This window comes from Camelus bactrianus, chromosome 17 (assembly GCF_048773025.1).
Source record: "Camelus bactrianus isolate YW-2024 breed Bactrian camel chromosome 17, ASM4877302v1, whole genome shotgun sequence".
NCBI classification, from domain to species: domain Eukaryota; kingdom Metazoa; phylum Chordata; class Mammalia; order Artiodactyla; family Camelidae; genus Camelus; species Camelus bactrianus.
The window spans coordinates 33,407,787-33,433,166 of NC_133555.1; the positions used below are offsets into that span (position 1 = coordinate 33,407,787).

Here is a 25,380-nt window from a genome sequence, read left to right on the forward strand (position 1 = left end):
CATTGGGTTCGTCAGACAGACAATGCCAGGCCCTTAATGGTCCCTCTGTGCAGGGATCCCCCTCAGGACAGAAGGAAGGAACCATTGCTGGTGCCCGCTTCCTGTTAGGCGGGCATCGGGGTACCGGAGTTCCCGCCCCGCCCGCATATCTAGGGTTCAGCTGGGTCCAGGGCTGACCGCTGAAGGCAGAAAGGGATCCTGGCTTGAGCGTGGGATTGTTCTCCCTGTCACTTGGCGCTCCTCCGCCCTCAGAGGCAGGGGTAGCAGGAAAGGCCCGAGGGACTAGGGCGGAGACGGGGACTGGGGGGCCTTGATCTCCTTCCGATAAGGCTAGGGCGGCTGCAGCCTCTCATCTCCTGCCAGGACTCGCCCCCCGTCCCCGAGGCTTAGGGGAAAGGCAGGTGTGAGGAGGCGGGGTCCCAGGTCCCTGGCCCCTACCCTTCTCCAGCCCCTACCCGCCCCGCCTCCGCGGCGCCGACCCCAGCCCAGGCCGCTTTGTCCTACCGCGGGCGCGGAGCCGCCGCCGCCCTACAAAGCTGCCTTTGTGCCCCGCGGCCTCTGCAAGACCGGATGACGTCACCCTCCGTGATCGGCCCGGCGCGGGCTTTGGCGCTCTCTGGCGGCCAAAGGCGGAAGCGCTCCCCTCCGAGCCCCACGCTGGCAGAGGCGGGCCTTTCACCCAGCCTTTCCCACAGGGTGAGCGGGCCGCAGTCCCCACTGTCCAAGGCAGAGTCCAAGCGCTTTGCCTGGCGCTCAGGGCCCACCCCACAGGCACCCTGGCCCGGGTTATCTGCCGTTCCTTCCTCCAGCAACGCATGAGCACTTCACATAGCTTCATGGAAGCCTCTGCATTCTGAGAGCCCTAATCCCAACACAGCCACAGCCCGCCCCTACCAATGGCGACAGACACACTGAAGAGTAGCCACCGGCCTGTCCCTACCCACCTCAGCTTTGGAGAGGGACCTCTGGGGCAGAGACCTTTCTGGACATGCCTCAAGACCCCTACTGTCCTCAAGTTTCTGTTTAATCAAGCCCAAGGGGATCTCAGTTCTGGGCGGGGGGGGAGGAGGGTGTGCAAAGGGCTGCAGCCTACCTCAGTAGCGCACACCATCTCTGGGCCCTGGGCCTGGGAGGTGAGAAGTCACATTTTCTTCTGCACTAGATGCACTGGACACTCCACCTGCTCCCAATGTGTAAGAATCCTCTAGAACAGCACCTTAAGAAATGGGACCCACCATTCCAGCAACCAAACCCAGACTGCAGAGGTGCTGGAGGGAGAGGGGGAGACAGAGCCCAACGTGTAAGATGACTAGTCCAAGTGGGAAGGCTGAAGCGGTAAGACCTGAGCCTGAGTATGACCCGGAGAGCTAAGCACCCAGGGCCCTGCCAGAAGTGAGGGTCCAGGTCCACATCCCCAACACCTTGGCCCATTTCAGACTAGGTCTCTGCCCCTGAGGGGGAGAAGAATGCGGAGCAGTTCTCGGTATTTTTTCTTTCTACATTTTATTATTTCAAACCAGGTGAACAATTCCATAAAACGTGAAAAAAGCAAGGAAGTGTTCAACGCTGAAGGTCCCGGGCCTGGGGCGAGGGCATGAGGGGCAGGGCCCCTCAGCAGGCAGCGGCGGTTCCTAGGTTAGCGCTAAGGAGCTACATTTAGGTTAATGGAGCCAGGGCCCAGGGCCACAGGGGCAGGCCCTCAGTGACATTGGCAGTTGTCTGGAACAGCCCTTGGAACCCAATTCTGTGGAGGGCAGGGCACCGCCCACACAGGGGGCAACCAGCAGAGGGATGGGTGTAAACACGCAGACACACTCAAGGCACAGAATCACTGGAAAGGGGTTGGGTGGGCGCTGGTCAGGATTGGACAGTTTTAAATAGTTTTTCTCTAAAAAGTTTTCTAGGTTTGCAGTTTTTTTTTTCTCTTGACTTTCATTTTTTTAAAAAGCTATGAGAATTAGCAGGTGGACTGTGGTCTCCAGGAATGGTGGCGTTTCACGCTTCTTGTGCTTTTTCCTTTGGGGCCTCCGAGTGGCTGAGGGGGGCGGGTGGGCCTGGAGTAGGGGGTCGGGCAGGAGGCTCCCTGTAAACATCTGGACTGGGGCTGGGTCAGGGGCTGGTGTTGGGTGAAGCTAGGGGTCCCAGGCCGGAGAATTGGGTGCCCCTCCAAACACAGGCCTTGGGAAACTCAGTATGTGCTCCCCTCCCCCATCACAGAACAAGATGATGGTTAAAACCAGAAGAGATGCCAGGAGAGGGTACCATGGCCCTTCCCTGCACCTGGGACAAGGGCGGGCTTCAAACACAGAGGCCTGTGGCAACCCCTCCCCCCAGTCTCTGGACCTGAGGGAGGGGACAGGGGAACCAAGAACAGAGAGTGGAAAGAGGAGGAAAAGCGGCCAGGGGGACAGGCGGGGAGCGTGGTCCTCTTGCCCCCATCTTCCTCAGGGGCTGGGGGGAGCAGAGTCGGCGGTGGCCCTGGAGGTGGGGGACAGTCAGGGCATGGGTCGGGAGGTAGCCAGTGTGTGTTGCTCCTCCCACCTCCCTAGACAATGACCTTTCTCCTTTTTCCCCACCAGGGACACAGTAGCTGCCCAGGAGCCAGTGTGCATTGCTGGGCTACATGGGGGAGGGGAGTCTGTAGCACCACAGAGTCCCCTCCTCCCCCAGGGCCGGTGGGGCCCGCCCCAGCTTAGGACCCTCACATAGGTCCGAGGGAAACAGGGCAGGGCTGAGAGTGCAGAGCTGGTCATACTGAGTGGAGGGCAGCTGGGCCCCTCGATCATCAACCGACTTCAAGCTAGGCCAGTGGCCTGCTGGTGAGGAAGTTGAGTTTTCTCCAAGGAAGGTCGGGAGAGCCCTGTAGTTCTGCCCCAGGGCACCGCCAGGCGCTTCTGGGCCGCTGAACAGAATGAGCCTGGGGCCTACCTGTGCTGCCTCCTCAGTGCCCTGCACTGTGGCCCTCAGCACCCTGTGCCGCCCTAGCCCTCTGGTCTCCTACCGGCTGCCCAGGCCCCCCCCCCCAACTGGGACCTCCTCAGCCCCCACCCCATCCCTTCTCTGGGTCAACGGCTCCCTTTGCTCCTCCCCAGCCCCCTGAGGCTCACCGTCCTGCCAGGCCCCGCTGCCCCTCAGAAGAGGCCGCAGTCCTTCAGGTTGTTCTTGATGATGACGTCGGTGACAGCGTCGAACACGAACTGCACGTTCTTGGTGTCGGTGGCGCACGTAAAGTGCGTGTAGATCTCCTTGGTGTCCTTGCGCTTGTTCAGGTCCTCAAACTTACTCTGGATGTAGCTGGCTGCCTCGTCGTACTTGTTGGCCCCTGTGGGAGACATGATGGTGAGGACTCGTGCTGCGTGTGCAGCTGGTGGGCCCATCCCACACATACAGCAGGGTTCTGTGCATGAACGGACAAACGTGTCACGTGTGTGTGACAGTTATGGGAGTGCACGTGCATGTCTGGGCGTATACACAGGGGCACCTGATTATGTGAAGGAGGATGCCCAGTGACATTAATGGGTACATGCCTGAGTGTGTTAGGAAGGGCCCCAGGGTGTGCAGGGACAAGTATATAAATAAGACTGTAAGGCGCCAGCCCCTGTGTGAATCCTACAGTTACCCTTCTGTCCAGCTGGGGGCACCTGTGGGCCACCTGGTCACCACCAGCTCCTCCCCAGAGGCTCAGATCCCACACCTGTATACTCAGGAAAGCAGATGGTCAGGGGGCTGTGTGTGATCTTCTCCTCGAACAGGTCCTTCTTGTTGAGGAAGAGGATGATGGACGTGTCCGTGAACCACTTGTTGTTGCAGATACTGTCGAACAGCTTCATGCTCTCGTGCATGCGGTTCTGGGGGCGGGACAGGACAGCACTGCGAGGTCAGCACCAGCCCCGCCCCCCTCCCCCCACCCCAACGGCTCTGGGCCTCTCACCATCTCCTCGTCCTCAGCTAGCACCAGGTCATAGGCGCTCAAGGCTACGCAGAAGATGATGGCTGTGACGCCCTCAAAGCAGTGGATCCACTTCTTCCGCTCGGACCGCTGACCACCCACATCAAACATCCTGCGGACATGGCGCCTTAGCTCCAGAGAAGGGGTTCAGGGAGAAGGTCCCCGCCCCATTTCACAGGTTTTGCCGAGTGAGGACAGAGGCCTGCTCAGAGTGGGGGCAGCTGCCTTCATGGAATCATCCATGCTCGCCCACCTCATCCCTGGTTCTGGGCCGGGGCATATCTAGACCAGCAGGGTCAGCCTGGTCAGCAGGGCAGGCTGCAGCCACACGGGGCAGGGTCAGCCGTGAGCTGCTGGCAACCACGCAGCCTTGAGAAACTTTAGCGTGGGGCCGGGAATCCTGGACCAGCCACTCTCTCCCAACACTGCCATCTGCAGGCCCTGGAGCGAGGATCCCTTCCCATTACTCCCAAGGCTGGCAGCCCCTGCCCACATGCCCGCTCACTTGAAGTGTAGGTCTTTGAAGGTGAAGTGTGTCTCCACGATGCCCGTGGTCTTCACACGGGTCCGCAGCACATCCTGCTGCGTGGGGATGTAGTCACTTTGTGCAATGCGCTCCAGGTCATTCAGGTAGCTGGAGTGGGTGGGGGGAGGTCAGTGGGGGTCAGCTGGCTGAGGAGGCCCCTTCCCCTCCATCCCCTCATTTTTCAGACAAAGCCCTGGCTTCTTTAACCCCTGCCTGCACTGCATTCACTGCTCAGGTGAAGAAACTTGCACTAATGTCCCTGCCTCCTGCCTAGGGAACAGGTCTGGGAGGAGGGGCAGGCAGCTCTATAGCTGACCAGCCAAGCTCCAGTACCCAGGTGTGAGCCAGGCCCGCTTCAGTCAGGATCCAGGGTGGTGGAGCTGCAGGCAAGGGAGCTGGGAGGGGGCAGATTAGTCTTTCAGTGAGGGATTCAGGATGCTAATTGACGCAATTACGGTACCCGCGGCAGAGCAGCCTGCCATGTCCCTCCATGCAGGGCTGGACAGGTTGGGGCCTGCCAGGCCCAGTGGGCTCTTTGCCCAGTGCCCAGTAAAATCTGGGCTCCTTAGGGGGAGGGCATCAACACTTGTTTGGCGGAGATCCCAGAGGTTCCTCATTACCAGCTCTCTTAATTAGTATCAATGCCACCCCTGCCAAGCCCTGAGACCAGCTCTGCTGCCTGCCTCAGTATCCTTGCTGGGCCCTGGGGGTTGGGTCTAGGCCTCCCAGCCGCTGCCCAATGCCGATGTCTTGCTCCTGGGGCTAGCCCTTGGCTCCCACCAGCAGCCAGGCCAGAGGGAAATGACTTCAGAGACGCAGGGACAGAACAGAAAAACAGGAAGGGCTATGGGGGACCATGACGCATGTGCTGTGACCTGCATACTGTACCTCGCCCCTGAAAGCCTCCAGCCCAGAAGCCTCACAGTGAGTTCCATATCATTTTCTCCCTTGTCCCCAGCAGATGCACTCACCCCAGGGACCCACTGCCCCACAGCTGCCTTGGAGGATTGCTGTGAAGAGGGGCTGGAGTATTCCTGTTCCCTGGGGTGCTCCAACCTACTGCTTCCCACCCCTGGGTGATCCTGTCACAGCATAAACCTGCCTTGGAGGGCCAGGCCCATGTTTACTGCTGAATCTCCACACCTAGAACAATGCTGGCCACAGCAGGTACTTAACGTCTGGGGAATGAAGAATGGGGATGATGGAGGAGTGGGAAGTGGCCTGGAAGGTGGCTCTAACCTCCCTCCTTGAGGATCCAGGCCACTGAAAGGGCAATGGTTGATAGGACCCACCCCTCCCTGCCTCCAGGACCCACAAACTCTGTTGGCACTGAGCCTGTGACCTCTGGGAGGGGCAGCACAGAGGCCTGGAGGCTCCCACGGTATTGGCGGTAATTCCACAGCTCCTGTGGGGGCTGTGCACTCACAAGTGCATTAAGGCCACTGTAAGGAGCAGGGGAGGCTGTCCAGGTGACTGGGGCCGGACTTAGGAATCATGGCCAGGCAAGATCCGCCTCCCACCCACCCCTGCTGAGGTTCAGCCTCTGAGTGGGCTCAGGATCGGATGGGAAGTGGAAGTGGGAAAGGTGTTCCAGACAGAGGGACTGGCTGAAGCGGAGGTAGGAGAGGGGAAGTGAGAGTGCAGGGCCAGCAGCCTATCTGGGTGGCACCATCTAGAGCCTATGGATGTCCCCTCACAGCCCTGCAGCTATCAGCACTGGCCACCAGCCTGTCTGCCCTATTCCCCGTGGGGTGCTCAGTGCCTCGCACCAGGCCAAACCCCAAATCACCAAGGCCTCGGTTGACAGTCAGCAGCTTCATGAATGGAGACGGGCAGTATCCTTCTGAGGGTGCTCAGCACCTCTGGCCCAAGCTGTGGGCCAGGTCTCCCCCACCCCACCCCCAGCCCGGCCCCTTGGACTACTCACTAGGCAGCAGAGTCATTGAGCTGGTACTCCCGCGAGCGGCCAAAGCAGGCCTGCACACCATGGTCAGCCCAGAGCCTCCGGATGACACCGGACAGGTCCTCAGGGAGCACGCCCTGCTCCTCAGCCGTGCAAGACAGTGCAAACAGCTGCCTGGCGTCATCCTAGGCACAGTGGTGAGCGGTCAGCAAGTCACAGGAGCACACCCCCACCTCACCTGTCAGAGGCAGGGTGGCCTCCAGCATGGCAACCAGGCTGGAGTGTTCTCAGCTTCCCCAGGACAAGACTTGCCCTGAAGCTTTATGGAAGGCAGGCAGGGTAGGGGAGTCCACATACCGCTCGGGAAGAGTCAGCAAAGTCAATCTGTAGATTGCCCATGGCTTTGACGATGGCCATGATGGACTGGATGGTGTTGCTGTAGACAACTGCCCGGTACTGCCGGCATTCCTCCTCTGAATAGCCGTCTTCATGGATGATCCTGGCAGCCAGGGGGCAGGGGTTAGGATCTATAGGGCACGTGGACCTCATATGGCCGCTGGGACTGCTGGGGCCTACAGGGACCTACTTCAGAAGAAGGAAGCTGTCTCTGGACCACTGGGACCTGAGGATGGAAGACTGCCTCTGAGGAGGTCCTGGGCCCTGCTAACACTGGCTGGGCCTACACCTAGGGGCAGTACAGGCTCAGAGGAAGAGGAGAGGAAATCAAAGTTTGGAGGCTGCCTCCCACACACAGCACTTACTTCATCTGCTTGACAATGGTGCTCTTCCCTGACTCCCCAGCACCTGGAACAAAGGGCACAGGCAGTTAGGGAGCAGGCCCAGTGGGGCCACACAGGCAAGCAACTAGCGGCCCGGTCGTGTGGCCCCAGAGGCAGAACTCACCCTCCCCATCAATGCACAGTGAGATGGAGACAGGTGGGTAGCAGAGTGCTCAGGGGTGCTGCTGGCAGGGCCACAGGGGTCAAGACAACCTAGACCACCTGCACCCCATGGTGGACACACTCCAGGCCTGTGCTTCCCACAAAGTCCACTGCCCACCGTGGCTCTCACTGCTCTGGCTGAGTCTGGCTGGAGACTAGAGGCCAGCCCCTTAGGAGTCACCCTGTCATTCTCACATATGCAGGCTCGCCACTCTGCGCCTGGTGCTCCCCAACATGGCACCTGGGCACTGCTGGCAGAAAGAAGCCCTGCATAGGGGTGTGGCAGCATTCTTCTGCCTCCCAGACATGGCCCAAGGCCCAGCCCCCTGCTTGCTGGGCCCAGGACCTGGGAGGCACACAGTCTCTCTCACACACACATGCACGCATGCACGCATGCACGCACACACACACACATGTGCACGTGCACGCACGTCCCCGTGTAGTGACTCAAGATGCTTCCCTGGCCTGGCAGAGCCCCACCCTGTATTTCCCTTTGGTCAGCACTGAGGCATTTGCTGGCCCTCTCTCTCGTGACTCTCATAGCAACCTCACACACAGGTACTATTTTTCCCATTTTACAGACAAGGGCGCTGAGGCTCAGAAAAGTAAAGTCTTGGCCTCAGATCCCATAGCCAGGATTCAGAAGGGCAGGGAGACATGCAGGACGATGTCTGGCCTGCTCAGCCCTTCCCAAAGTGCGGCTCAGACACTGTTGGACGATGCTCAAGAAGGGTGATTTTTTTAAAAAGCAGATTCCCCGGCCCCATCCCAGACATACCATCAGATCTCGAGGAGGGCAGCCTAGAAACCTGGGCAGGCCCTCACCCCTTCCCTTCACTGCTCCCTGTCCTGAGCTCCAGGTAGAGCGCACCTTGGCTGGGCCCAGCTTTCCCTCCCGGCCTTCACCCGGGCTCTTCCCTCTGCTCTGCCCCATCACTGCCAGTCACACCGGTACCTGCCAGGCACTGCCTCTCAGCAACTCTGGGTCTTTGCCCATGTAGTTCTGCGCTGGGTATATCTGTGCCTTGTCCCATTTACATGGGTCCCAACCCTCCTGATCACTGTGGCAGGTCTGTCCCTCTGAGCTGGGTGGGTGGTGGGGTCTGTGGAGAAGTCAGACTTGGGGACTTTGGCCCCCACATCCCTCAGGGCTGGTCAAGACAACCTCAGAGCTTGAAGGGCAAACACACAAACTACCATGAGCAGCAGTGATGACCACGGCCAAGCCATGAATAGTGCCTTAACTGTCAGATGTTTTTCTAAGCCCATCATGTCCACTACAGAAGCCAGTCTCACAGCAAGTCCCCAGGAATCAGTCCTAGTCTCACCCCCATTTCACAAATGAGGAAACAGAGAGGCTGCTGTCACATGGTTCTAGCCTCTCTGTGGGAGACCTCTTCACAGTTTCCCCAGCGCTGTCCCTGTGCCCTGTACTGCAGCTGGGCTACACAGCCCTTGCCACCAGGTTCACTCCCTGCTGTCCCAGGCAGACGCAGGTCTGAGTTTCTGCAGCAGCAGACGCTGCCGAGACCCCTGCCCTCCTGCATCTGCACTACTTCCTACCCTAGATCCAAGTTTACCAGGAGAAATGGGGCACAGCTACGGCCTTCACGGCTCTGGCCCAGGGTATGTCCACCACCCTCCTGAGGAGGAGGGTCTGATCTTGCCTCACAGATGCCACCAGCTGCCTGGAATCACTGGGCTTCTGACTATCCCGAGCCTGCTTTCCAGGAGAGTGGAGCATTGCGGGTGGCACAGATGGATGGCTGGCACAGCGAGCCCCTCTATGGGCTCAGCCCCTGGGCACTAGAGGCCCCAGTCCCAGTTATTTCCCTGGGTTTGGGCTGTGGTCAAGCGGCAGCAGCCCCTCAAACCCCCTTCACTGGGCTCTGCATGGCAGGGGAGCAGCTAGGAACCCTCCGCTGACAATCCCCACCTGCTGAGTGCGCACACAGGGAGAGGGCCTAGGAAAGCCTGAAGGTGCTGCCTGATCACTGCGGTCCTTCCCCCAGGGCCCAAAATATCCACAGAGCAAGGAGAACAGCACTGGCCTGGCTAACCACAAGGGCCAGGTAACTGCCTGGCTGTCCTATGCACCTAGGCACTTGCTTCACAGAGCAGGGGGAAGGGAACACATCCTGAAGCAGAGGAAGACCCAGGAGCCACAAGTCTCAGCCAGGCTTCGGGGCCCAGAGGGGAGAGGAGACCAAGGATGTGAAGTGATGGGTCAGCTCAATCATACCATCCTGAGTCAGGTGAACCGAGACAGAGCAGGCCACTATCCAGGGCACAGGAGACCTGAGGTGATGGTAAGGATTGCCCCCTCTTGTGTGACTTTGGGACCACTGTCCACTGACGCACCAGTCTCCCTGTCTGGCCCTCTTGGTCAGTGGTTGGGCCACCCCATGACCCTGCCCAGAGATGGGACGACAGCACAAACTTGCTTTGCATCTGATTTTCCTTGCAGCGACAGGTCCGGCAGAGACTAAGGGAGATGGCACCTGGGCAAGCCAGGCTGGAGCTGGGACACTTGTCCCCTACCCAGCAGCTAAGGGTCCACTTCCCTGTCCCCTTCCAGCCTCAGTCTCCCTTCCTCTCCCTTTTAAGAGTCAAGAGGATATTTTCTGCCCCCTACAGAGGTCATTGCAGAGACCCCCCCATTTGACAGGTGGACAGACCAAGGTCACACAAACCGTGGACTCAGGGTGGTCCCTTTGTCTTTCCAGCAGCCATGACTCAAGAGGGAAGGATAAGTGGTAGGTCAAGGGTGTGGTGCTGGCAGCCAAGCAGGAAGCTGGGGGGACACCAGGACAGAACAGAGGCCCGGCCCAGGAGCAGCTATGGTAGACAGGGGACAGGGGGAGAGGTGCGTGGGACCATAGCATGACACTCAGGTGGACACCCTGGTTCTTGGGCAGCCCACAACCTAGGTGACCCAGGAGCTGTGGAGCAGCAGGCTCCTTTTCCATCGGGGCCTGATGGTGCTCCCCCAGCAGATAGGCCAGTATTTGGCTTGGGGTTTGCTCGCACCTTGCCGATCCTAGGCACCCAGTTCTCCCCACCCAGCCCTGTGCCTTCCTCTCAGGGGCAGGGGCTTCACTAGCTGGCTCTGGATGGCCTCAAAGCTGCTGGTTGGGGGAACTCAGCCAACAGAAGGTGGCAGGAGTCTCCTACCCAGAGAGGGCCCATCAGGGACTCCTTCTCCAGCTAAGTGAGACCAGAGGGACCCACAGAGGCTCCCTGGGTGGCCTCAGTGTTCCCACTGGGCCATACCTCTTCCCACGAAGGAAGAAACCTCTGCAGCCTTGCCCTAGGGCGCAGCTGCTGGGCCCCCTGCGGGAGGGCAGTAATTGCCGTGATGTTCTGGGCGACAACGGCTGCTCTGCGTTAGAACATCTGCTTCCACTCCAGGAGCGCTGGGCCCCATCTGAGAAGGGAACAGATGGGGGAAGGGAGAAAGAACTCCACCTGCCTGAACAAGGCCAGTAGGGCCTCTACAGCAAAGATAGGCCACTGGTCCAATGGCTTGATGCTGATCCCAAGCCCCAGTGTCAGGTCTGGCTGTCGCCTGTCTATCGTGGACCCTCTATCTCCCAGACAAACCTCTGTCCTGCTGGGAGGCCCTGACATACCGCTGTCCCCTCTGGCCTCCATTTCCCCTCCACAGAGGCTATGAGGCCTTGAGTGGCCAGCCAGTCCACCTCTCACTTTCAGATCCTCTCTCAGAGGGCGCTCCAGACCTGCCGCAGCCCTGGTGCCCACCCTCATCCCTCCTGAGATCTCCAAGAGCTGCAGACCCTTCCTGCCCGTCCTCTGGCACCTCATCTGTGAGACGAAGAGGACACCTCATTATCATCCCAGGAGAGGAGTGGTGCCCGGCACATAGTGAGCATTTAGATCAAAGTTATCACTATTTTTCTACCCTTCGGAAGATGACAGATTTCCCCAAACCTCTCATTTCCTGCAACCCACTGTAACCATGCTGCATAGGTCACTGCAACCGCAGCCTGCAGAGGGGCCTGATGTGGCCATCTCATTTTGAAGGCGAGTTTCTGAGGCTTTCAGACAAAACACATCGGAGGGCAATGACCAGTGGCTAACAGGCTGACTCAGCAGTGGTGGTTCCCTGGCGGGACTTGTGTAACCTGGGACAGGAGTCAGAGCCACTCACTCCCTTGCTGGCTTTTTGCTCGGAGTTCGTCACTTCCCTTCCACACAAGCCGGCACTCCTACAAAGCTGGGTACTCCCTCCCGCCCTGGCAGCCTCACTGCAGACACTGCTCACTGGCTCCCCGCACCCAGAAGCCTGGGCAGGCTGGGTAACAGGCCTCCCTGGAGAGGCTCTGGTGCTGGTGGGCTCCCCTGGAACACGTGGGGCTAGGGAGGGCAGCGGCTGACGTGGCAGGCCTGAGGGCAGAGATTCTCAGAAGCAGTAGTGGCTGAGACCACAGGGTAGACTTGGGCAGCAGCCCAGCTCAAACCCTCAGCACAGGCCCGCCCCCCACTGCCACCACCGCCCCCTGCTCCCCGCCACCGGCCTACCCTGGTGGGGCGCACAGGCTGGGGTGAGAAGCCCACTCCAGAGGCAGCCCTGGCACCACCTCCCACTCTCATCCCAGGAAGGTGCCACGTCTCCAGCCCAGCCCGTGGTTCTGGGCCCCCACGGCTCCGGCCCCTCCCCTGCAGCCTCAGGGTCCCGCCCCGCCACCACCAGGGGGAGCCCGGCAGCCAGAGACCCAGAGGACGAGGTGGGGGTTGGGCCGCGCAGGAAAGCGTTTGTTTCTGAAAAGCAGCCTCAGCTAGGGGCAGCTGAGGGAGGTGCCTCCCCCATGGCCCCTTCCCGAGCCTGGGAAGCCCTCCGCCAGCGGAGACGCCGCACACAAGGGAACAATGGGAACGGGAGGGAGGGGGAGAGGGCCCCGCCACACAAAGGCCCTCCAAGCCCCGCCCCTGGCGTCTCTTCCTTCCTCCAGGTGCTCTTCTCTGGCCCCTCACTCCCCTCAAGGAGGCTCAGCCGGGGTCTGGCCCTGTGAGGGACAGGGACATGGGTCTCAGATGGTCCTTGCAACACCCCCACCCACATGTGTGGCCTTGCCTTCCCCCAGGTGCCCCAACAAACCCAGAACTTTCCTCCCTCCAGTCTCTGCCACTTGGGCAGCCTCTAGCAGCTCCCAGGGGTTCATGAACAACCAGGGCCTGGCCTGCTGTGGCCAAGTCAGAGCTCTCTGTGCAAGGGAAACAGGCCTCGGGTCCTGCCAGACACAGAGCGGGCTTTCCAGGGCAAGGCTGTATCTCCCTCAGTGGGGCCCTGCCCAGTGTACAGAGGGAAACTGAGGCACTGGGTAAGATAGGCCACCCTGAAGGAGAGGAAGCCCTGAGACCAGTTCACAGTTGGCCCCTCAGGCTACAGGTCTCACCCTCTACAGGAGCCAGGTGATGCTGGACAGGGCCCAGGTCACACCCCTCTCCGTGATGCTTCTTCATTTAAGGAATTGCTTTGTGTTTTCAAAGAATCTAAATCACCCCTCTCTCTCCCTGATTCATTGTGGTAGACCCTGGGTGAGATGCCCAGTGCCTGGGCCTCAGTGTCTCCATCTATGACACGTACCCCTCAAAGGAGTGCGCCAAACCCCAGGCCTGCCCTGAGTAGCCTCCCTTGGGTCCTCACATCCACCCTAAACTGCTTCAAGTTCCAGCCCAAACCAGCAGTTTGTCTACGTGCCCACAAGCCATGGACCATGCTGAGAATCATGACATCATAGGTCCTAGCACTGAGCACAGTGAGAGGACAGGACAGCCTGAGATCACACAGTGAGGAAGGTAGGGGAGTGGGCCTTCTGGGACCCAAGGTCTTGACTGGCCATGAGGATGCATGGTCTTGGCTTTGTGTCCCCTGGGGCCTTGGTGCTTCTGCTGCTTCTGCCCGAGCTCTCCTACGCCTCTTAGGCTCCTCAGCACCCTCGGGCCCAGCCTGACAACACAAAGCAGAGCTCCTGGGAACCTCTGTGGAGGAGGGCAAGGCAACAAAACTTGGATTTGGAGGCTAAGAAGCATGAGGGTCAGCCTCACCACCTATGAGGCTGTGGCTAGCCCACACCATGGACACATCAGTCGCTACACGGTGCCACACACAAGCCCACCATAGCATTTGCTCTCAGGGTGGCCTTCTGCCCGAACACTCTTCCCTTCTCCTCTGGACAACTCCCAGTCTTCAGACCAGGCTCAGTGGCTCCCACGCGGGACTTTGACAGCCTCTGAGCCTTGCTCAGGCCTGGCCTTAGTCCTCCTAAGCCTGGGGGCTGTGAGAGGCAAGAGCATAATTTCAGGGGGGGAAAGCGAAGTGCTAAGCTGCCTCACTATGACCCAAGTATTACTGTGAAGGGCCAGGGCCAGGGCCAGAAGCGGGGACTTTGGGAAGCAAAAACGGGGGCAGCTGCATTAGGATGAGGTCCCCCATGGACATACAGCAGATTTCTGGCTTTGAGCAGGAAAGACTCATAGGGTCCTGAGTCCCATCCTCCAGGGTAGATGGCCCCCTTCCAATTCCCTAAAAGAACTGAGGCTCCCCATCAGGACCCAGGCTTATACAGAACACACATGCGTACCCACAGCATCTGCCTATCATCCTGACTGACCAATTCTTGCCAGTTGGGAACAGACTCCTGGAGGGCTACAGGAGCTGGGGGCAAGTGCTCAGAGTCACTACCTGGGTTGTGTGCTTGGTTTTGTCTCCACTTACTGGGTAAGTCATGTAATGTCCCTGACCCTCAGTTTCTGCATCAATGAAACAGATGTAATGTCAGTCCCAGCCTCACACAATCAGGGCTCAAACAGAGGTGGCTGCTGTCACCAACAGAGAGGAAACTGAGGCCCAATGAAGGCACCCCCAGGCCCAGTGGGTAGTCGCAGGGGGGAATCCTTACGCTGGATCAAGGGCCCCCTGTCTACCCTCAGGCAGGGGAAACCCAGAGTGAGCTAATCCCGGGGCTGCTGCTCCATTTCCGGGCATTCATCTGGGCCTGCAGCCGGCCTTCCGGCTTTGGAGGGCAATGGCCGCTGGGGAACATAGGAGCAGCCCTCTGCTTTCCTGCTAGCCGCCCCCCCTCCACCCCATGCCGGCGTCCCTCTTCCAGCCACCACTTCCTGTGGTCAAAGGAGGAGCCTGGAATCCTTCTCAGAGGCACCACCTTCTCTGAGATCCTGGGTCCAGTGGTTGCTGGGGAAGGACAAGGGACAGAGCTGTCTGGACTGACTCCAACCCAGTGACTGCCAGTAGGGTGGCCCACGGGGAGATGCAGAAGAGCCTGGACAGGTGGGGCCCACCTTCTTAAACCTCTTGTTGACCTGGCTCACACCCCCCACCCCAGTGCAGAGTGTAAGCGGCCCTCTGGCCTCTTCCTCTTTTGGGCTCCTCCTCCTTCAGCTGCTTCCTCCTTTTCCTCCGGTGTGGACACCACTTCCCCGAGAGGCCCAGCCCTGCCATGCAGACTTCACGGCCCCTCCTCCCACCCGGGGCACAGTAGGTGTTGTCATCAACACCCCCCCTGGATACCTGAGGCTGTAGCAGCTGTGGCACCCGGAATTCTCCAAGCCACGAGGACACCTTCTCAACAAGCCTTACACGATCCCACCTTTAGGTTTTGGCTCAAACTGGCTGGGTACTTAACTGCCAAGCCTTGGAAGTGTACTCAGAAGGCCAACACTGAAGGCCAGCCTGCCCTAAAGAATGTGTGGTTTTTCCAGGGAGATTATTATTCTTCCCAAATCATCAAGATGACCAGAGCCCCAGAATCAGCATTGGAGTGAGGGTGGAGTGGGTTGGGGTTTAGTAAGAACAAGAGCTCCGGGCTAGGGAAGCTGGGTGGGGCTGGGTAGAGGGGGCCCCACCCTGCACCTGTGGCTGAGGGAGGGACTGCCTGAGAGTATCAGGTACTAGGGCCACCATCAAAGGGCCTAGTCCTCTGCCCTCCCAGGGGCATTCTTAGGCAGGGCTCATAAGCTGTGGTTTGACCATACATAACCTGTTGACCCCTTCCCCTCACTGAACGCTTAGGTTGGGACTCCTGCCCTGAGATACTGGGAAGATGAGACAGAAGCTGGCCTGGGCCCTGCCCCCATCTGCCCCATCCCGCCAAAAGGTAGCACTCAGGCTCCGGGTCAGACTGTCTCATCCTCTGCTGGGGATGTAGGGGGTGGGCAAGGGCCTGGTCCCTCAGAGGCTAAGAGTTTATGTGGACAAAGCTTCCTCCATCCTGTTCCTGCCAAAAGAATGGGTGGCTTTTAGAGACAGAGACCGAGAGAGACACAGCCAGGGACTGAGACCAAGGGCAGGGTGTATAGGACCAGTGTGCCTGCCTGTGGGCCATGCTGCTCTAAGTGCTGCAGCCCAGGGACCTCACCGGGCTCCCATCAGGCTCCACCCCCAGAACTATCTGCTGTCACTTTTTGGGCAACATTTGCAAGCCTAGGGTAGCAAGGATACCACCCAGTGACCCTGCAACTCAGCCCAGCCCAGGGCCAACCCTGAATGGCTACTCAGGCCCAATCGTGCCAGTCCGCATCTGGCAGCCTAGGCTCCAACTTAAGCACAGTGGGTGGCTCAACGCTGCCTCAGGGCTTGGCATGGAAGCCTGAGCTCTTCAGCTGGCTTGACTTCCACCTCCAGCCACAGTGGCAGTGATTCCCTCTCCTTACCACCTGCTCTGCCCTGTCTGGGGTTCTCCACCCCCAATCCTCCTGGGATGCCCTCAGCTGAGCTCCAGTGTCAGTTCCTTTGCAAAACCGCTCTGATTCATGGGTATCCTTTGAAGGACCCAGTTTCACTACTATCCTAGAAGTGGGACTTATGCTGGCTGCACCGACATAAGTTATGGGCGGGGGCTGAGTTCAGTGGGACTCCACAGGATGCTGGCAGAGGGGGGTCAGAAATGGCTTAGACCCCTACTCAATCCCTAGTGTGGGAGCTCCAGCCCCGTACTACTGGCTCTGGAAGACAAAGCCAGGCCTAGCCTGGGGGAGGGGTGGGAAGAAGAGACTCAGAGACTCAAGCTGCCCCGCCCCCTATTCAAGTGCTAATGAGCTCCAGCCAGGATGGCCGGATGGCGGGATGGGGAAGGCTCTGGGGAGAATAGGAATACTGGAGGCCCGCCTGGGTACCAGCCCACTTGGTACCCAGGGCCCTGCCACACCCCCAACCCTAGACCCCCAGGAAGGTAGCTCAGCCCCCAGAGGTTGAGCCTAAGGTCCCCAGGACTGTGGCACTCAAGCTGGCATCAAATGTCTACAAAACTCAGTCTCCCACTTGCCGTGAGCAGCTGCCTAAGGACAAGGGCAGGTGTTCCCCAGGGTCTCTATACTGCCGCCAGGCAGACTCCAGGCCAGGAAGACCCCTCCCCACCAAACTCTCAGCTCTGCAGGAGTCAGCAGAGGGTCCCTTGCCACTTTGGTATACCATCCCCACAACACCTGTGGCTGTAGGCTGGTACCACATCCCAGGTTACAAGTGGAGAGCAGATCGTTTACCAGGATTTCCCCTGTTGCGGGATTTCTCAGGCCGTATGCACTAGGGAAGCTGGGATTTGAGCCCAGGTCTTTGTGACCCCAAGAGCTGGTCTGAGAAGGGTGAGCCCTCCTCTCCCAGGTCAGCAAACACCCACACAAAGTCTTGGGAACCTAGGTCAGGCCCTCCTACCTCAGTGCCCTTGCTGAGTTGGTCCCCTCTGTCCCCAGTGCCAGACCCTGGCAAATGTTGCTCATTTTCCAAGGCCACTCAGAGGACCGCCTCTCCAGGAAGCCCCACACTCCATTCACAGGCATCATTAGACTCTACCCCATACCCAGCCAGCCAGGATCCCAGGCAAGCCCTTCCCACTAACTCCAGCTACACCAAGCCCCAAGCAGCAGCCCTAGAATTACTTACCCCTGTTCATGGCTGTGCTCAATTCTCATTCTTTCCACACACACTTAGCAGGCACCTACAGTGTGCCAGGCCCTTTGCAAGAGACACAGTCAGGAAAAAGGGCACAAAACTCCCTTTTTTCTTTAAACCTAGTTGAGCCCTTGTGTGTGCAATCTCCACAATGGCCAGGCCAAGAACTCCTGCAGCATTGTTACTCTGTCTGAGCCCCAGGGCTGTGGGGCAGCTCCTGCCCTAATAGCTAGATAGGGTCTACTGGAGATAGCAGGCCTGCAGTAGTCCACAAACAGCCTGAGCTGAAAGGAAGAATGCAAAGCCACTCTCCCATATGAACAGTTGGAGTCCCTGCTGGGTGCCGTGCCCTGTGACAGGCTGAAGACTTGTCAGCAAGAGATCTGCACCGAGTGGGAGAAGGGCCGTCTCTGAGGTGCCATCATAGCCTGATGAGAGCAGGGGAAACAGCCTGAAGAAGTTTTCCCTCCACCAGTCCTGGTCATTGGCCCTTGCCACCTGCTCATGATACGGCAGGTGCTGGTTCAGTGGCCTCCATCTTACTCCTCCATCTACCCATCCCCAAGACCAAGTTCACATTAGGATCACTTCTTTCATTCAACAGAGAAGAATCACTCAGTAGGTACCAGGCTCCACGCTTGGCATAGAAGGCTCAGAAATGAAGAGGACACGGCCCTGCCCCGTCTCAAGGGAGAGCAGCCCTGACGCCAGCAAATACCAAGCTCTGATGGGGGAAGCTCAGAGGGAGCCAGAGGAGGTGCTTTACCAGCCTCAAGGAAGGGGGGTTGTCAAGGAAGGATCCTGGGAGGTGGTTCCTGAGCAGATTCTTGAAGAAGAAAAGCAAGTAGGAGTCAAACAGAGGAAAAGTACATCAAGTGAAGGAAACAAATACAAAGTCCCAGGGGCAAGAGAACTGCTGTATTTATACCCTAAAGCCTTCCTGGAGCCAACGATGGACACTATCTCTCCTTACTCTGTAGGCTGCCCACCCAGCTCATCCCAATTCAGGGACACCCCCTAAACACACACTCTGGCTTACTTTCCCCAAGTGCCCAGCCTGAGGCCCCAGATTCCACCTGGGGATAGCTGGTCAATCAAGTTGAACTGGGAAGGGGAGTATCCTTGAAGTAGGGCTGGTATCAGCAACTCTGCTCCCCCTACCAAGCTGCCAGGAAAAACCCTCTTACCAGCATGTACCACATCTGCCTCTGCCCCGGTGACAGTGACTGTACCCGCCCACTGGCAGGGCTACCCAGGACAGGAAGGAGCCAGTATGCGGGTGGAGCAGCAGGCGTGGTTCTGGCTGGGAGGGAAGGCTGGCAATTGCCCAGCCTGAGTCCCGTTGCCTGGACAGAGTCTTTCCCGCTATGTGGGACGGGCACCCAGCACTCTGAAGCTGCCTCAGCTGGGCTCCCATCACCATCATCACCTGGATGGGGAAGGGATGGCCAGCCAGGATCCTTCCCCAGGCAGCCCTGGCAGACTGGGTCCTCAATTTCAGACAGAGTTTGGTCTACTAGGCCCTCACAGTGCATCCTCTGCAGGGTCTTAGCCCCTACCCCACACTCCCAACAGGAACCTCCATGAGGCCCCTATTCTCCCCATCCTGGGCACAGCACTCCTCTGGCCCAAACCCAGGAAGCCCATTTCACAGAAGAAGCAAGGGCCAGAGGGGGAGGATGCTGAGATGGACTCCTCAGCCTAGAAAATGCTGAGCCGGACCCTATACCCCTGGCTGCTGCCAGCCCAGTGTGGGAGGGGTTGCCATGCCCAGAACCTGAGCAGGGCTCCAAGGACCAAGATTGGTGGGATGTGGTCAGGATACAGAACAGGCCAGGCAGGAGCCCTGTGCCCTACCGGCCAGCCCCACATCTCAGCAGCCACCGTAACTGAGACTGGCCTGGGAAGGGGCTGGCTGGAGGCTCCCGGCTGGACCCGGGGAGGTAGTGGTACTGGAAGCACCCTCCCTGGGTCCAGCGGGCAGCAGCAATGGGCATTCCACCGTGTCGACACCCACTCACTGCCGCTGCCGCACTCGCAGCAGAGACAGGAAGAGGCAAGCGCCCAACGCAAAACAGCCCAGGAGGCTGGGCCGCCGCCCCTTCCCGCCCCTTCTCTTCCTCCCCGCAGCGGCGGCGGCAGCGGAGCGGATGCCATTTTGAAACCTCCGGGGCTGTGCCCCTGAGGCCAGGCCCCCAGGGACACTCAACAGATGGGCCCAGGACAGAAGACACGCTGCTCCTCAGCCATAAGCCCAACGTGAAAAGCCCCACTTTTCACAGCCTGGGGACCCCACAGCAGCTCTGGTGCTGAGGGGCCACACCCCCCCCACATACATGGTCCAGCCTTCAATGCTGCCACAAGGGCCTGCTTCCCCCTCCACCCCTGAAACTCCCCTAAATCAGGCTGCCGTTGGGCACCACACCTGGTCCTAGTGGGAGGCTGCACTGGGACAACTACCAGACCCAAAGCCTTTGTAAAAGTCCACTTCAGATGCTCACCCCAGTAGGCCGACTACTTATCCAGCTGGTCCACCACTCCCCCCTCACAGGGCTTCAAGACCCTACAGGCCCACCCACTCCCGGAGGCCACATCCCAGTCCTTTGGGCCCAGAGGGGTGCGGGAAGCCAGCAGATCTCCTTGGCCCGCCCGCCGGGGGCAGCAATATGTCGGCTGTCTCACCACTTCCACTTCCCCCCACCCCTCAAGCAGCCACCATCTTCCCTGGCCTTGGAGGCGACGCAACCCAAACTCCTCCACACTCCTTCCTACTCCAAGACACCCCCTCACTGGCCCAGACAGGACTTAGAAACTGGGAAACAGACAGCCAGCGGAATCTCCCTGGAAAGCTTCAGGCCTGGCCCCTCCCCCAGCATGACCAGTGGCACCTCAGTCCAGTCCCTTAGGGGGCTGGTGCCCATCCTCCCAGCCTGGCCCACCTGGTGCAGTGTGGGTGGGGGAATCTGGAGAAGGCCAGTGTGTGGGAGAGGACCTAAGAGCAGGGGAGCAGAGGGTCTGAGGAGAGATGTGTGCAGAGAGGGAGCCGCTGGGCCAGATGTAGGGAACAGGGGTCTCTAAAGGTTTGGTGGGTCCTGCTGAAGAGAGAGCTCATAAGCAATCATCCCACTCGAGAGGTCCCTTGGGGTCAAGGTGCACAGGTGGAGGGTATAGGGTCCAAAAGAGGGATGAGGCAAAGAGAGGAAAGGAGGGAGTGAGTGGGGGCCTGATAGGGGCCCCGGGATACTCATGCCCAATAGGAAGAGAGGGAGCAGGTGAGGGAGCAGGTGGTGCCTGAGGGTGGGGGCTGAGTGGGATTCTGGGGGTTTGGGTAAAGTCTAGGGAAAGATGGAAGGACAAAGCAGGGGCTCTGAGGGTCTGTGAGGTTGGTCAGCAAGGGTAGATCGTCAAGCAGAGCTCTGAGCAGCAGTCGTTGGGGCACTGGTGGCTGCGTTTGAGGTTTGCGTTCTGGGATGAGTTGAGGATCTGACCTACAGTCTGGGCTATGGATCAGAGGTCTAGGCCAGTCGAGAGTTTTGATCCATTATTTCTATGTCCTTGTCGGGCGGCCTGTGGATTCAAGGCCGAGTCTGGGAGTTCGAAGCCCTAGTCTGCTGGTCAAAGTCGGGGATTTGGGAGGGGAATTGAGGGGTCCGAGCGCAGGGCGCGGCCTCACCCAACAGCAGCAACTTCACCTCCCGCGCCGCCTTCTCGCCGTCTTCCCGCAGGTTCTTGTCGATCATCTTGGAGCGCTCGGCCGCCGCCTTATCCTCGGCGCTCACGGTGCAGCCCATCCCGCCGTCCGCCGGCCCGGCCGCTGCCCGGCCCCGACACGGCCCCGGCCCGGCTCGGCCCCGCCCGACCCACTCCGCTCCCGCCGCCGGCCCTCTACGGGTAGCTCTCAGGTCGGCAGTTCCGAGCGTCTGCGGGCGGTGCCTTCCAGGCGGCCGCGCACCGACGGCAGGGCGGGCCGGGGGTGGGGCCGGAGCGAGTCAGGCCCGGGACTGGGCCGGGGCGGGCCCGGAGGCGGGGCCAAGGGAGATCTAGGGCCGGTGATTGGCTTGAGGGCGGAGCAAAGGCGAAGTTAGGCGCAGCCCAAGCTCGGCGGGGGCTGGAGGCGGAGCCACGCCAAAGGATAGCTCTAGGGGAAGAGCCTAGCCTAGGATTGCACGTAGGGCCGGCTGCAGGCGGGGCCAGGCTTGGATTGGGTAAGGAGCGCCAAGCTCTGCTGCCCGACGGCGGGGGCGGGCGGATCTCGTAGCCCGAGGATGGGGATCCGCGGCACCTCGCGGGCCTAGCAGGAACCAGCCCTCCGAGCTCCTGCGAGTTGGGCTAGCAGAGTGGGAAGAGGCGTGTCTTCGTCACTTGTTAAAGTTAATGAACCCAATAAACTTGTTTTGGGATCTGCAGAGCCCCAGGAGCTCTCTGGACTGGGCCTTTTTCCGTCTTAAAGCTGCCTTGGTCCCTTCTCTAGGTAACAGTAAGAAAAAAACCTATTGCCACCTCAACACCCTTGGCCAGGCTGTCTCCCTCAGCAGGGGTACCTTCTCTAATCAGCCAAGACTTACCCATCTTTCTTTGATCATCTAGGAGGTATCCTCCTGCAGGTGGCCATCCTGGATTACAACCTGGGACCCAGCAACCAGGACCTAAGAGAGAGAGAGAGAGATGCCACCTGACTTGTGGGAACATAAGTGGCTGTGATCTTATTATGGCCTATCACCACTGGACAGTGGCTGCAACCCCATGGCTGGGCAAAGGTGGGGTGGAGGCAGCAGCATTTCGGGCGGTACATTTCAGTCTTTCTGACCCTGTTCTCCAGGAGGAGTACACAGCCCCCACCTCTGATGGACATTTGAAGGGTCTGCCTCGGGTTACCCAGGAAGGTGTCCTGTGTGGCCCCAGTGCCATGAGCTGGGAGTCCCCAGCCTAAAGACGAATAAAGGTCCACAAAGTCAGGAATGGAGCTGGCCACCAAAGGTTGGCCACCCACTGCCCCCTGTTCAGCACAGACTCTCTCCTTCCCAAATTGGCACACAACTTGTTTCACCTCCCAGTCCTCAGGCTGTCTGCTTTCCCTGGAGTGTCTGTGTGTCCCTATCTGAATGGCTCCCCTGTTGAGGAGCCATTGGTCTGTAAGTCTTCCAATGATTCCCCCAGGGCACCCTCCTGCCTGGAGCCAAAGCTCAGGTAGGCCCTGCTATAAGCACACAGCAAATCTGTCAGAAACACACAACGCCCACCCAGGGACACAAACATTGAAAGATATGCTCTATATATCCATACATAGGTCCAGCCTCCAAAGTGCTTCAGATTCACAAGAACACACTGTAAAAATGGGCGCACACAGCCAAGAATTCAGCCTGTCCACACACAGACTACAAACCCAGCTCCAAGGCAGGCCTCTTCCCCCGCCAGCCCCTCCCCTTACTGGAGAGCCGATCCTCCCTCCTTGGGCCTCCACGGCCTGCTCCTAGCAACAGCCAACAGCTCTTGTAGTTGCCAGGCAACAGGGAGAACCTGTCAGCCCCTTGGAGGCCAGGCTCACCAGAGGTAGGCAGACACAGACCCCAATCAATGGAGGCGGGGCAGGACACTGTCACCGGGAGGAATGGCTTCCCCCAGGCCCAGGCCAGGTCCTGTGGTATTAGTCTGGTATTTGCACCCTTGTCACCACTTAGCCACTCCCTTCCAGTTACATGTTCTTCCTAGAGAGTCCAGCAACCCCTGCTGCCCTTGCTCTGGGCTGCTCCCTCTCCATTGGAGTCCCTAGGGCTACAGCTAGGCCTCTGTTTGCTCCTCCAGTCACATACCTCCCACTCCAGGGGCTCAGAACCCCACGAGGTCATCTCCAGCCCAACTTCTCCCCTGATCACCAGCCTCATATCCACCACTGCTGCTCTGAAGCCTCCCCCAGAGACTTTGGGCCCCCCTAATAGCCCCTGTTCCTGGGCTTCTCACTTTATGGCCTCTTGCCAGCCAGAGCCATGACTGCCCCTCTTTCCTACCCCTACACCCCGATAGTTTCTTCCCCTCCTCAACTCCCCCTCAAATCTATCTCCATTCTCTGTCCCCACTGTCCCTTATTCTCTGCCTCCAGCCTCCTCCTTGGGTCTCCCATTTCCTCTACAATCCATCCACTACATGGAAGCCAAGGGGAACCTGCTGGAAGAAATCACATCACTGTCTTGCACATCAACTTCCTGTGGCTCCCCAGTGCCTGAGGACAAAGCCAGCACACATGCCGTGGACTGTGAAGGAGGGAGGCAGAGGTGGTAGAGTGGCAGTTGACAGCAAGGACGCTGGGGAGCAGTCTGCAAACCTGCTGGCTGCGTATTACCAGAAACTCCTGGTGTTTCAGTTTTCTTAACAGTAAAATGGACCTAACAGTAATAGCTGCTCACTGCACCGGCTGAGCTCAGGATCGAGGGAAAAAATGTAGGCAAATGTTCGGAACGTCCCCCCATTCCCTTCCCCTACTCATCCCTCCTCCCAGTCTCTCATTCCCTGGCTGTGAGCTGGGTCTCTCTAACTCCCCTTGTCCTGGGGCTTCCCCTCCGCAGCCAGATCCCACTATCCTGGTGGTGGGTCTCTCCCACCAGGGTCTCTGATTCCAGATCTCTTGCAGCAGAGTCCTTGAGGGTGGTAGGTAAAAATTTGTCCAATGAAATGAATGAATCACACAAAGTCTAACCCCCCTACCTTCCTGGAGCAAAGAGAGGTATAAACAACTAATTCTGCTGTCACTATAAAAATATTCACCATAGTTGTTTGTGCAGAGAGGGGAGAAACCAATGGTTCCTGGGAAGGTGAGGGAGCCTTCTTGGTGGAGGTGATGTGGAGAGACAGGAGATCATGTTCCAGGACAGGAATAATGTTCCAGGAAGACAGAACAGGGAGGTGGGACGGGGACGGTGGGCTCGGGGAAGGACTGGGGAGAAAATCAAAGGTCAGAGCTAGAGAAATGCTTGGCTTTGCAGCTGAGGTCACTGAGGCCCAGAAGGGGCCAGGACCCATCCAAGGTCAACAAGTGACGGACACACAGGCATGCTGCTTCCTTCACACTCGGGAACCCAGGAATCCTTTCATCCTTTTGGGAGATGCTGTTCTGGGGGCAGAGGATGGCTGCCCAGGCAGGGCCTCATGGGCACCAGAGGAGGCATGACTTGTCCCTGTGCGCACTGGACCAGCACTACCTGAACTAGACCATAAAGAACAGTGAAATGACATTCAGCAGAACTGAGAGAGGCACCCCTGCTGGAATGGAGAAGTGGCAGCTACCGGCTGACCTGGACAGCTGCACCAGCCTGGGGCTCACCACTGGCCACAGAGCAGGTCCAGCCTGTCCTGAGTTCCTGTCGTGCACCAGGCTGAACAGGGTGAGGAACAGAGACCCCCTCAGTAGGCTGTGACACCCCAGCTCACAGGCTCCAGGAAGGGGAAGCTGCCAGTACTTCCCCAAAGGCAGTTTCGGGGTGGGTGTGTCTGCCCCAACGCAGAGTTTGGGAACAGGCAGGACCCCACAGGGATACCGAGTCCAGCATTCCGACCACCCCACCTCCATGGCTCCCAGATGGCAGGGAGTCTCCAGCAAGACCCTGTACCACCAAATCACTGCTTTGCAAACAGGGGCTCAGCAATTTCTGCTTCTAGATCTCCGTGGCCAGAGCTGGCTCCTTCCCTACAGCCTTGAGCCAGGCTCCACCTCCTGGTATATCCCCTACACTTCCCCTTTCCTGCTTGAGCCCAGCAGCAGTTTTGAGATTGGAGCTGGCTCTGCTCCTTCCTTCCAAACCTCTATTCCCAGGCTTCTCTCCTCCCCAGAAAAAGTCTCAAGCCTGGAAGGCCCTGGGGCCCAGGGTCCCCCTTCCCGGTCACCCGCCTTCTTCAAAGGCAATTGGCTTTGGCCTAGAGAGCTCAGACCCCAGCATTCCATGCCAGAAATTTCTGGATGGGCTAGGAGATTCCACCTGATTGGGGCAGGAGGATCTGAGAGGAGTGAATCTATTGTGTGCCATTGTGCTGAGAACTGTCTAGTGAGGGAGGCAGCTGGGACCCTGCCCTTCAGGAACACACAGCAAACACAGAAACAGGGACATGCACTCCATGGTTTCCAAGGAAATCAACAGGGTAACA

General features: G+C 58.9%; 1 protein-coding gene across 1 annotated transcript; it reads right to left on the bottom strand.

Moving 5' to 3' along the window:
* Nucleotides 1–1,484: 1,484 nt before the first annotated feature.
* Nucleotides 1,485–21,189, bottom strand: GNAI2 (G protein subunit alpha i2). Its single transcript, XM_010969148.3, has 9 exons — nucleotides 20,921–21,189; nucleotides 7,140–7,182; nucleotides 6,736–6,877; nucleotides 6,403–6,563; nucleotides 4,455–4,583; nucleotides 3,932–4,061; nucleotides 3,695–3,848; nucleotides 3,108–3,322; nucleotides 1,485–2,478 (listed from the first exon to the last, which is right to left on the bottom strand). The coding sequence occupies exons 1-8, from the start codon at nucleotides 21,036–21,038 to the stop codon at nucleotides 3,132–3,134; spliced, it is 1,068 nt and encodes a 355-aa protein (XP_010967450.3). The 5' UTR covers nucleotides 21,039–21,189; the 3' UTR covers nucleotides 1,485–2,478; nucleotides 3,108–3,131.
* Between the last annotated feature and the right edge of the window lie 4,191 nt (nucleotides 21,190–25,380).

Coding starts and splice junctions, on each gene's coding strand:
- GNAI2 (XM_010969148.3), bottom strand. CDS start 21,038: ATGGGCTGCACCGTGAGCGCCGAGGATAAGGCGGCGGCCGAGCGCTCC. Junction 4,062..4,454: donor TTCAAAGACCTACACTTCAA/GTGAGCGGGCAT, acceptor CCATGTCCGCAG/GATGTTTGATGTGGGTGGTC. Junction 3,323..3,694: donor CTGCTTTCCTGAGTATACAG/GTGTGGGATCTG, acceptor TGTCTCCCACAG/GGGCCAACAAGTACGACGAG.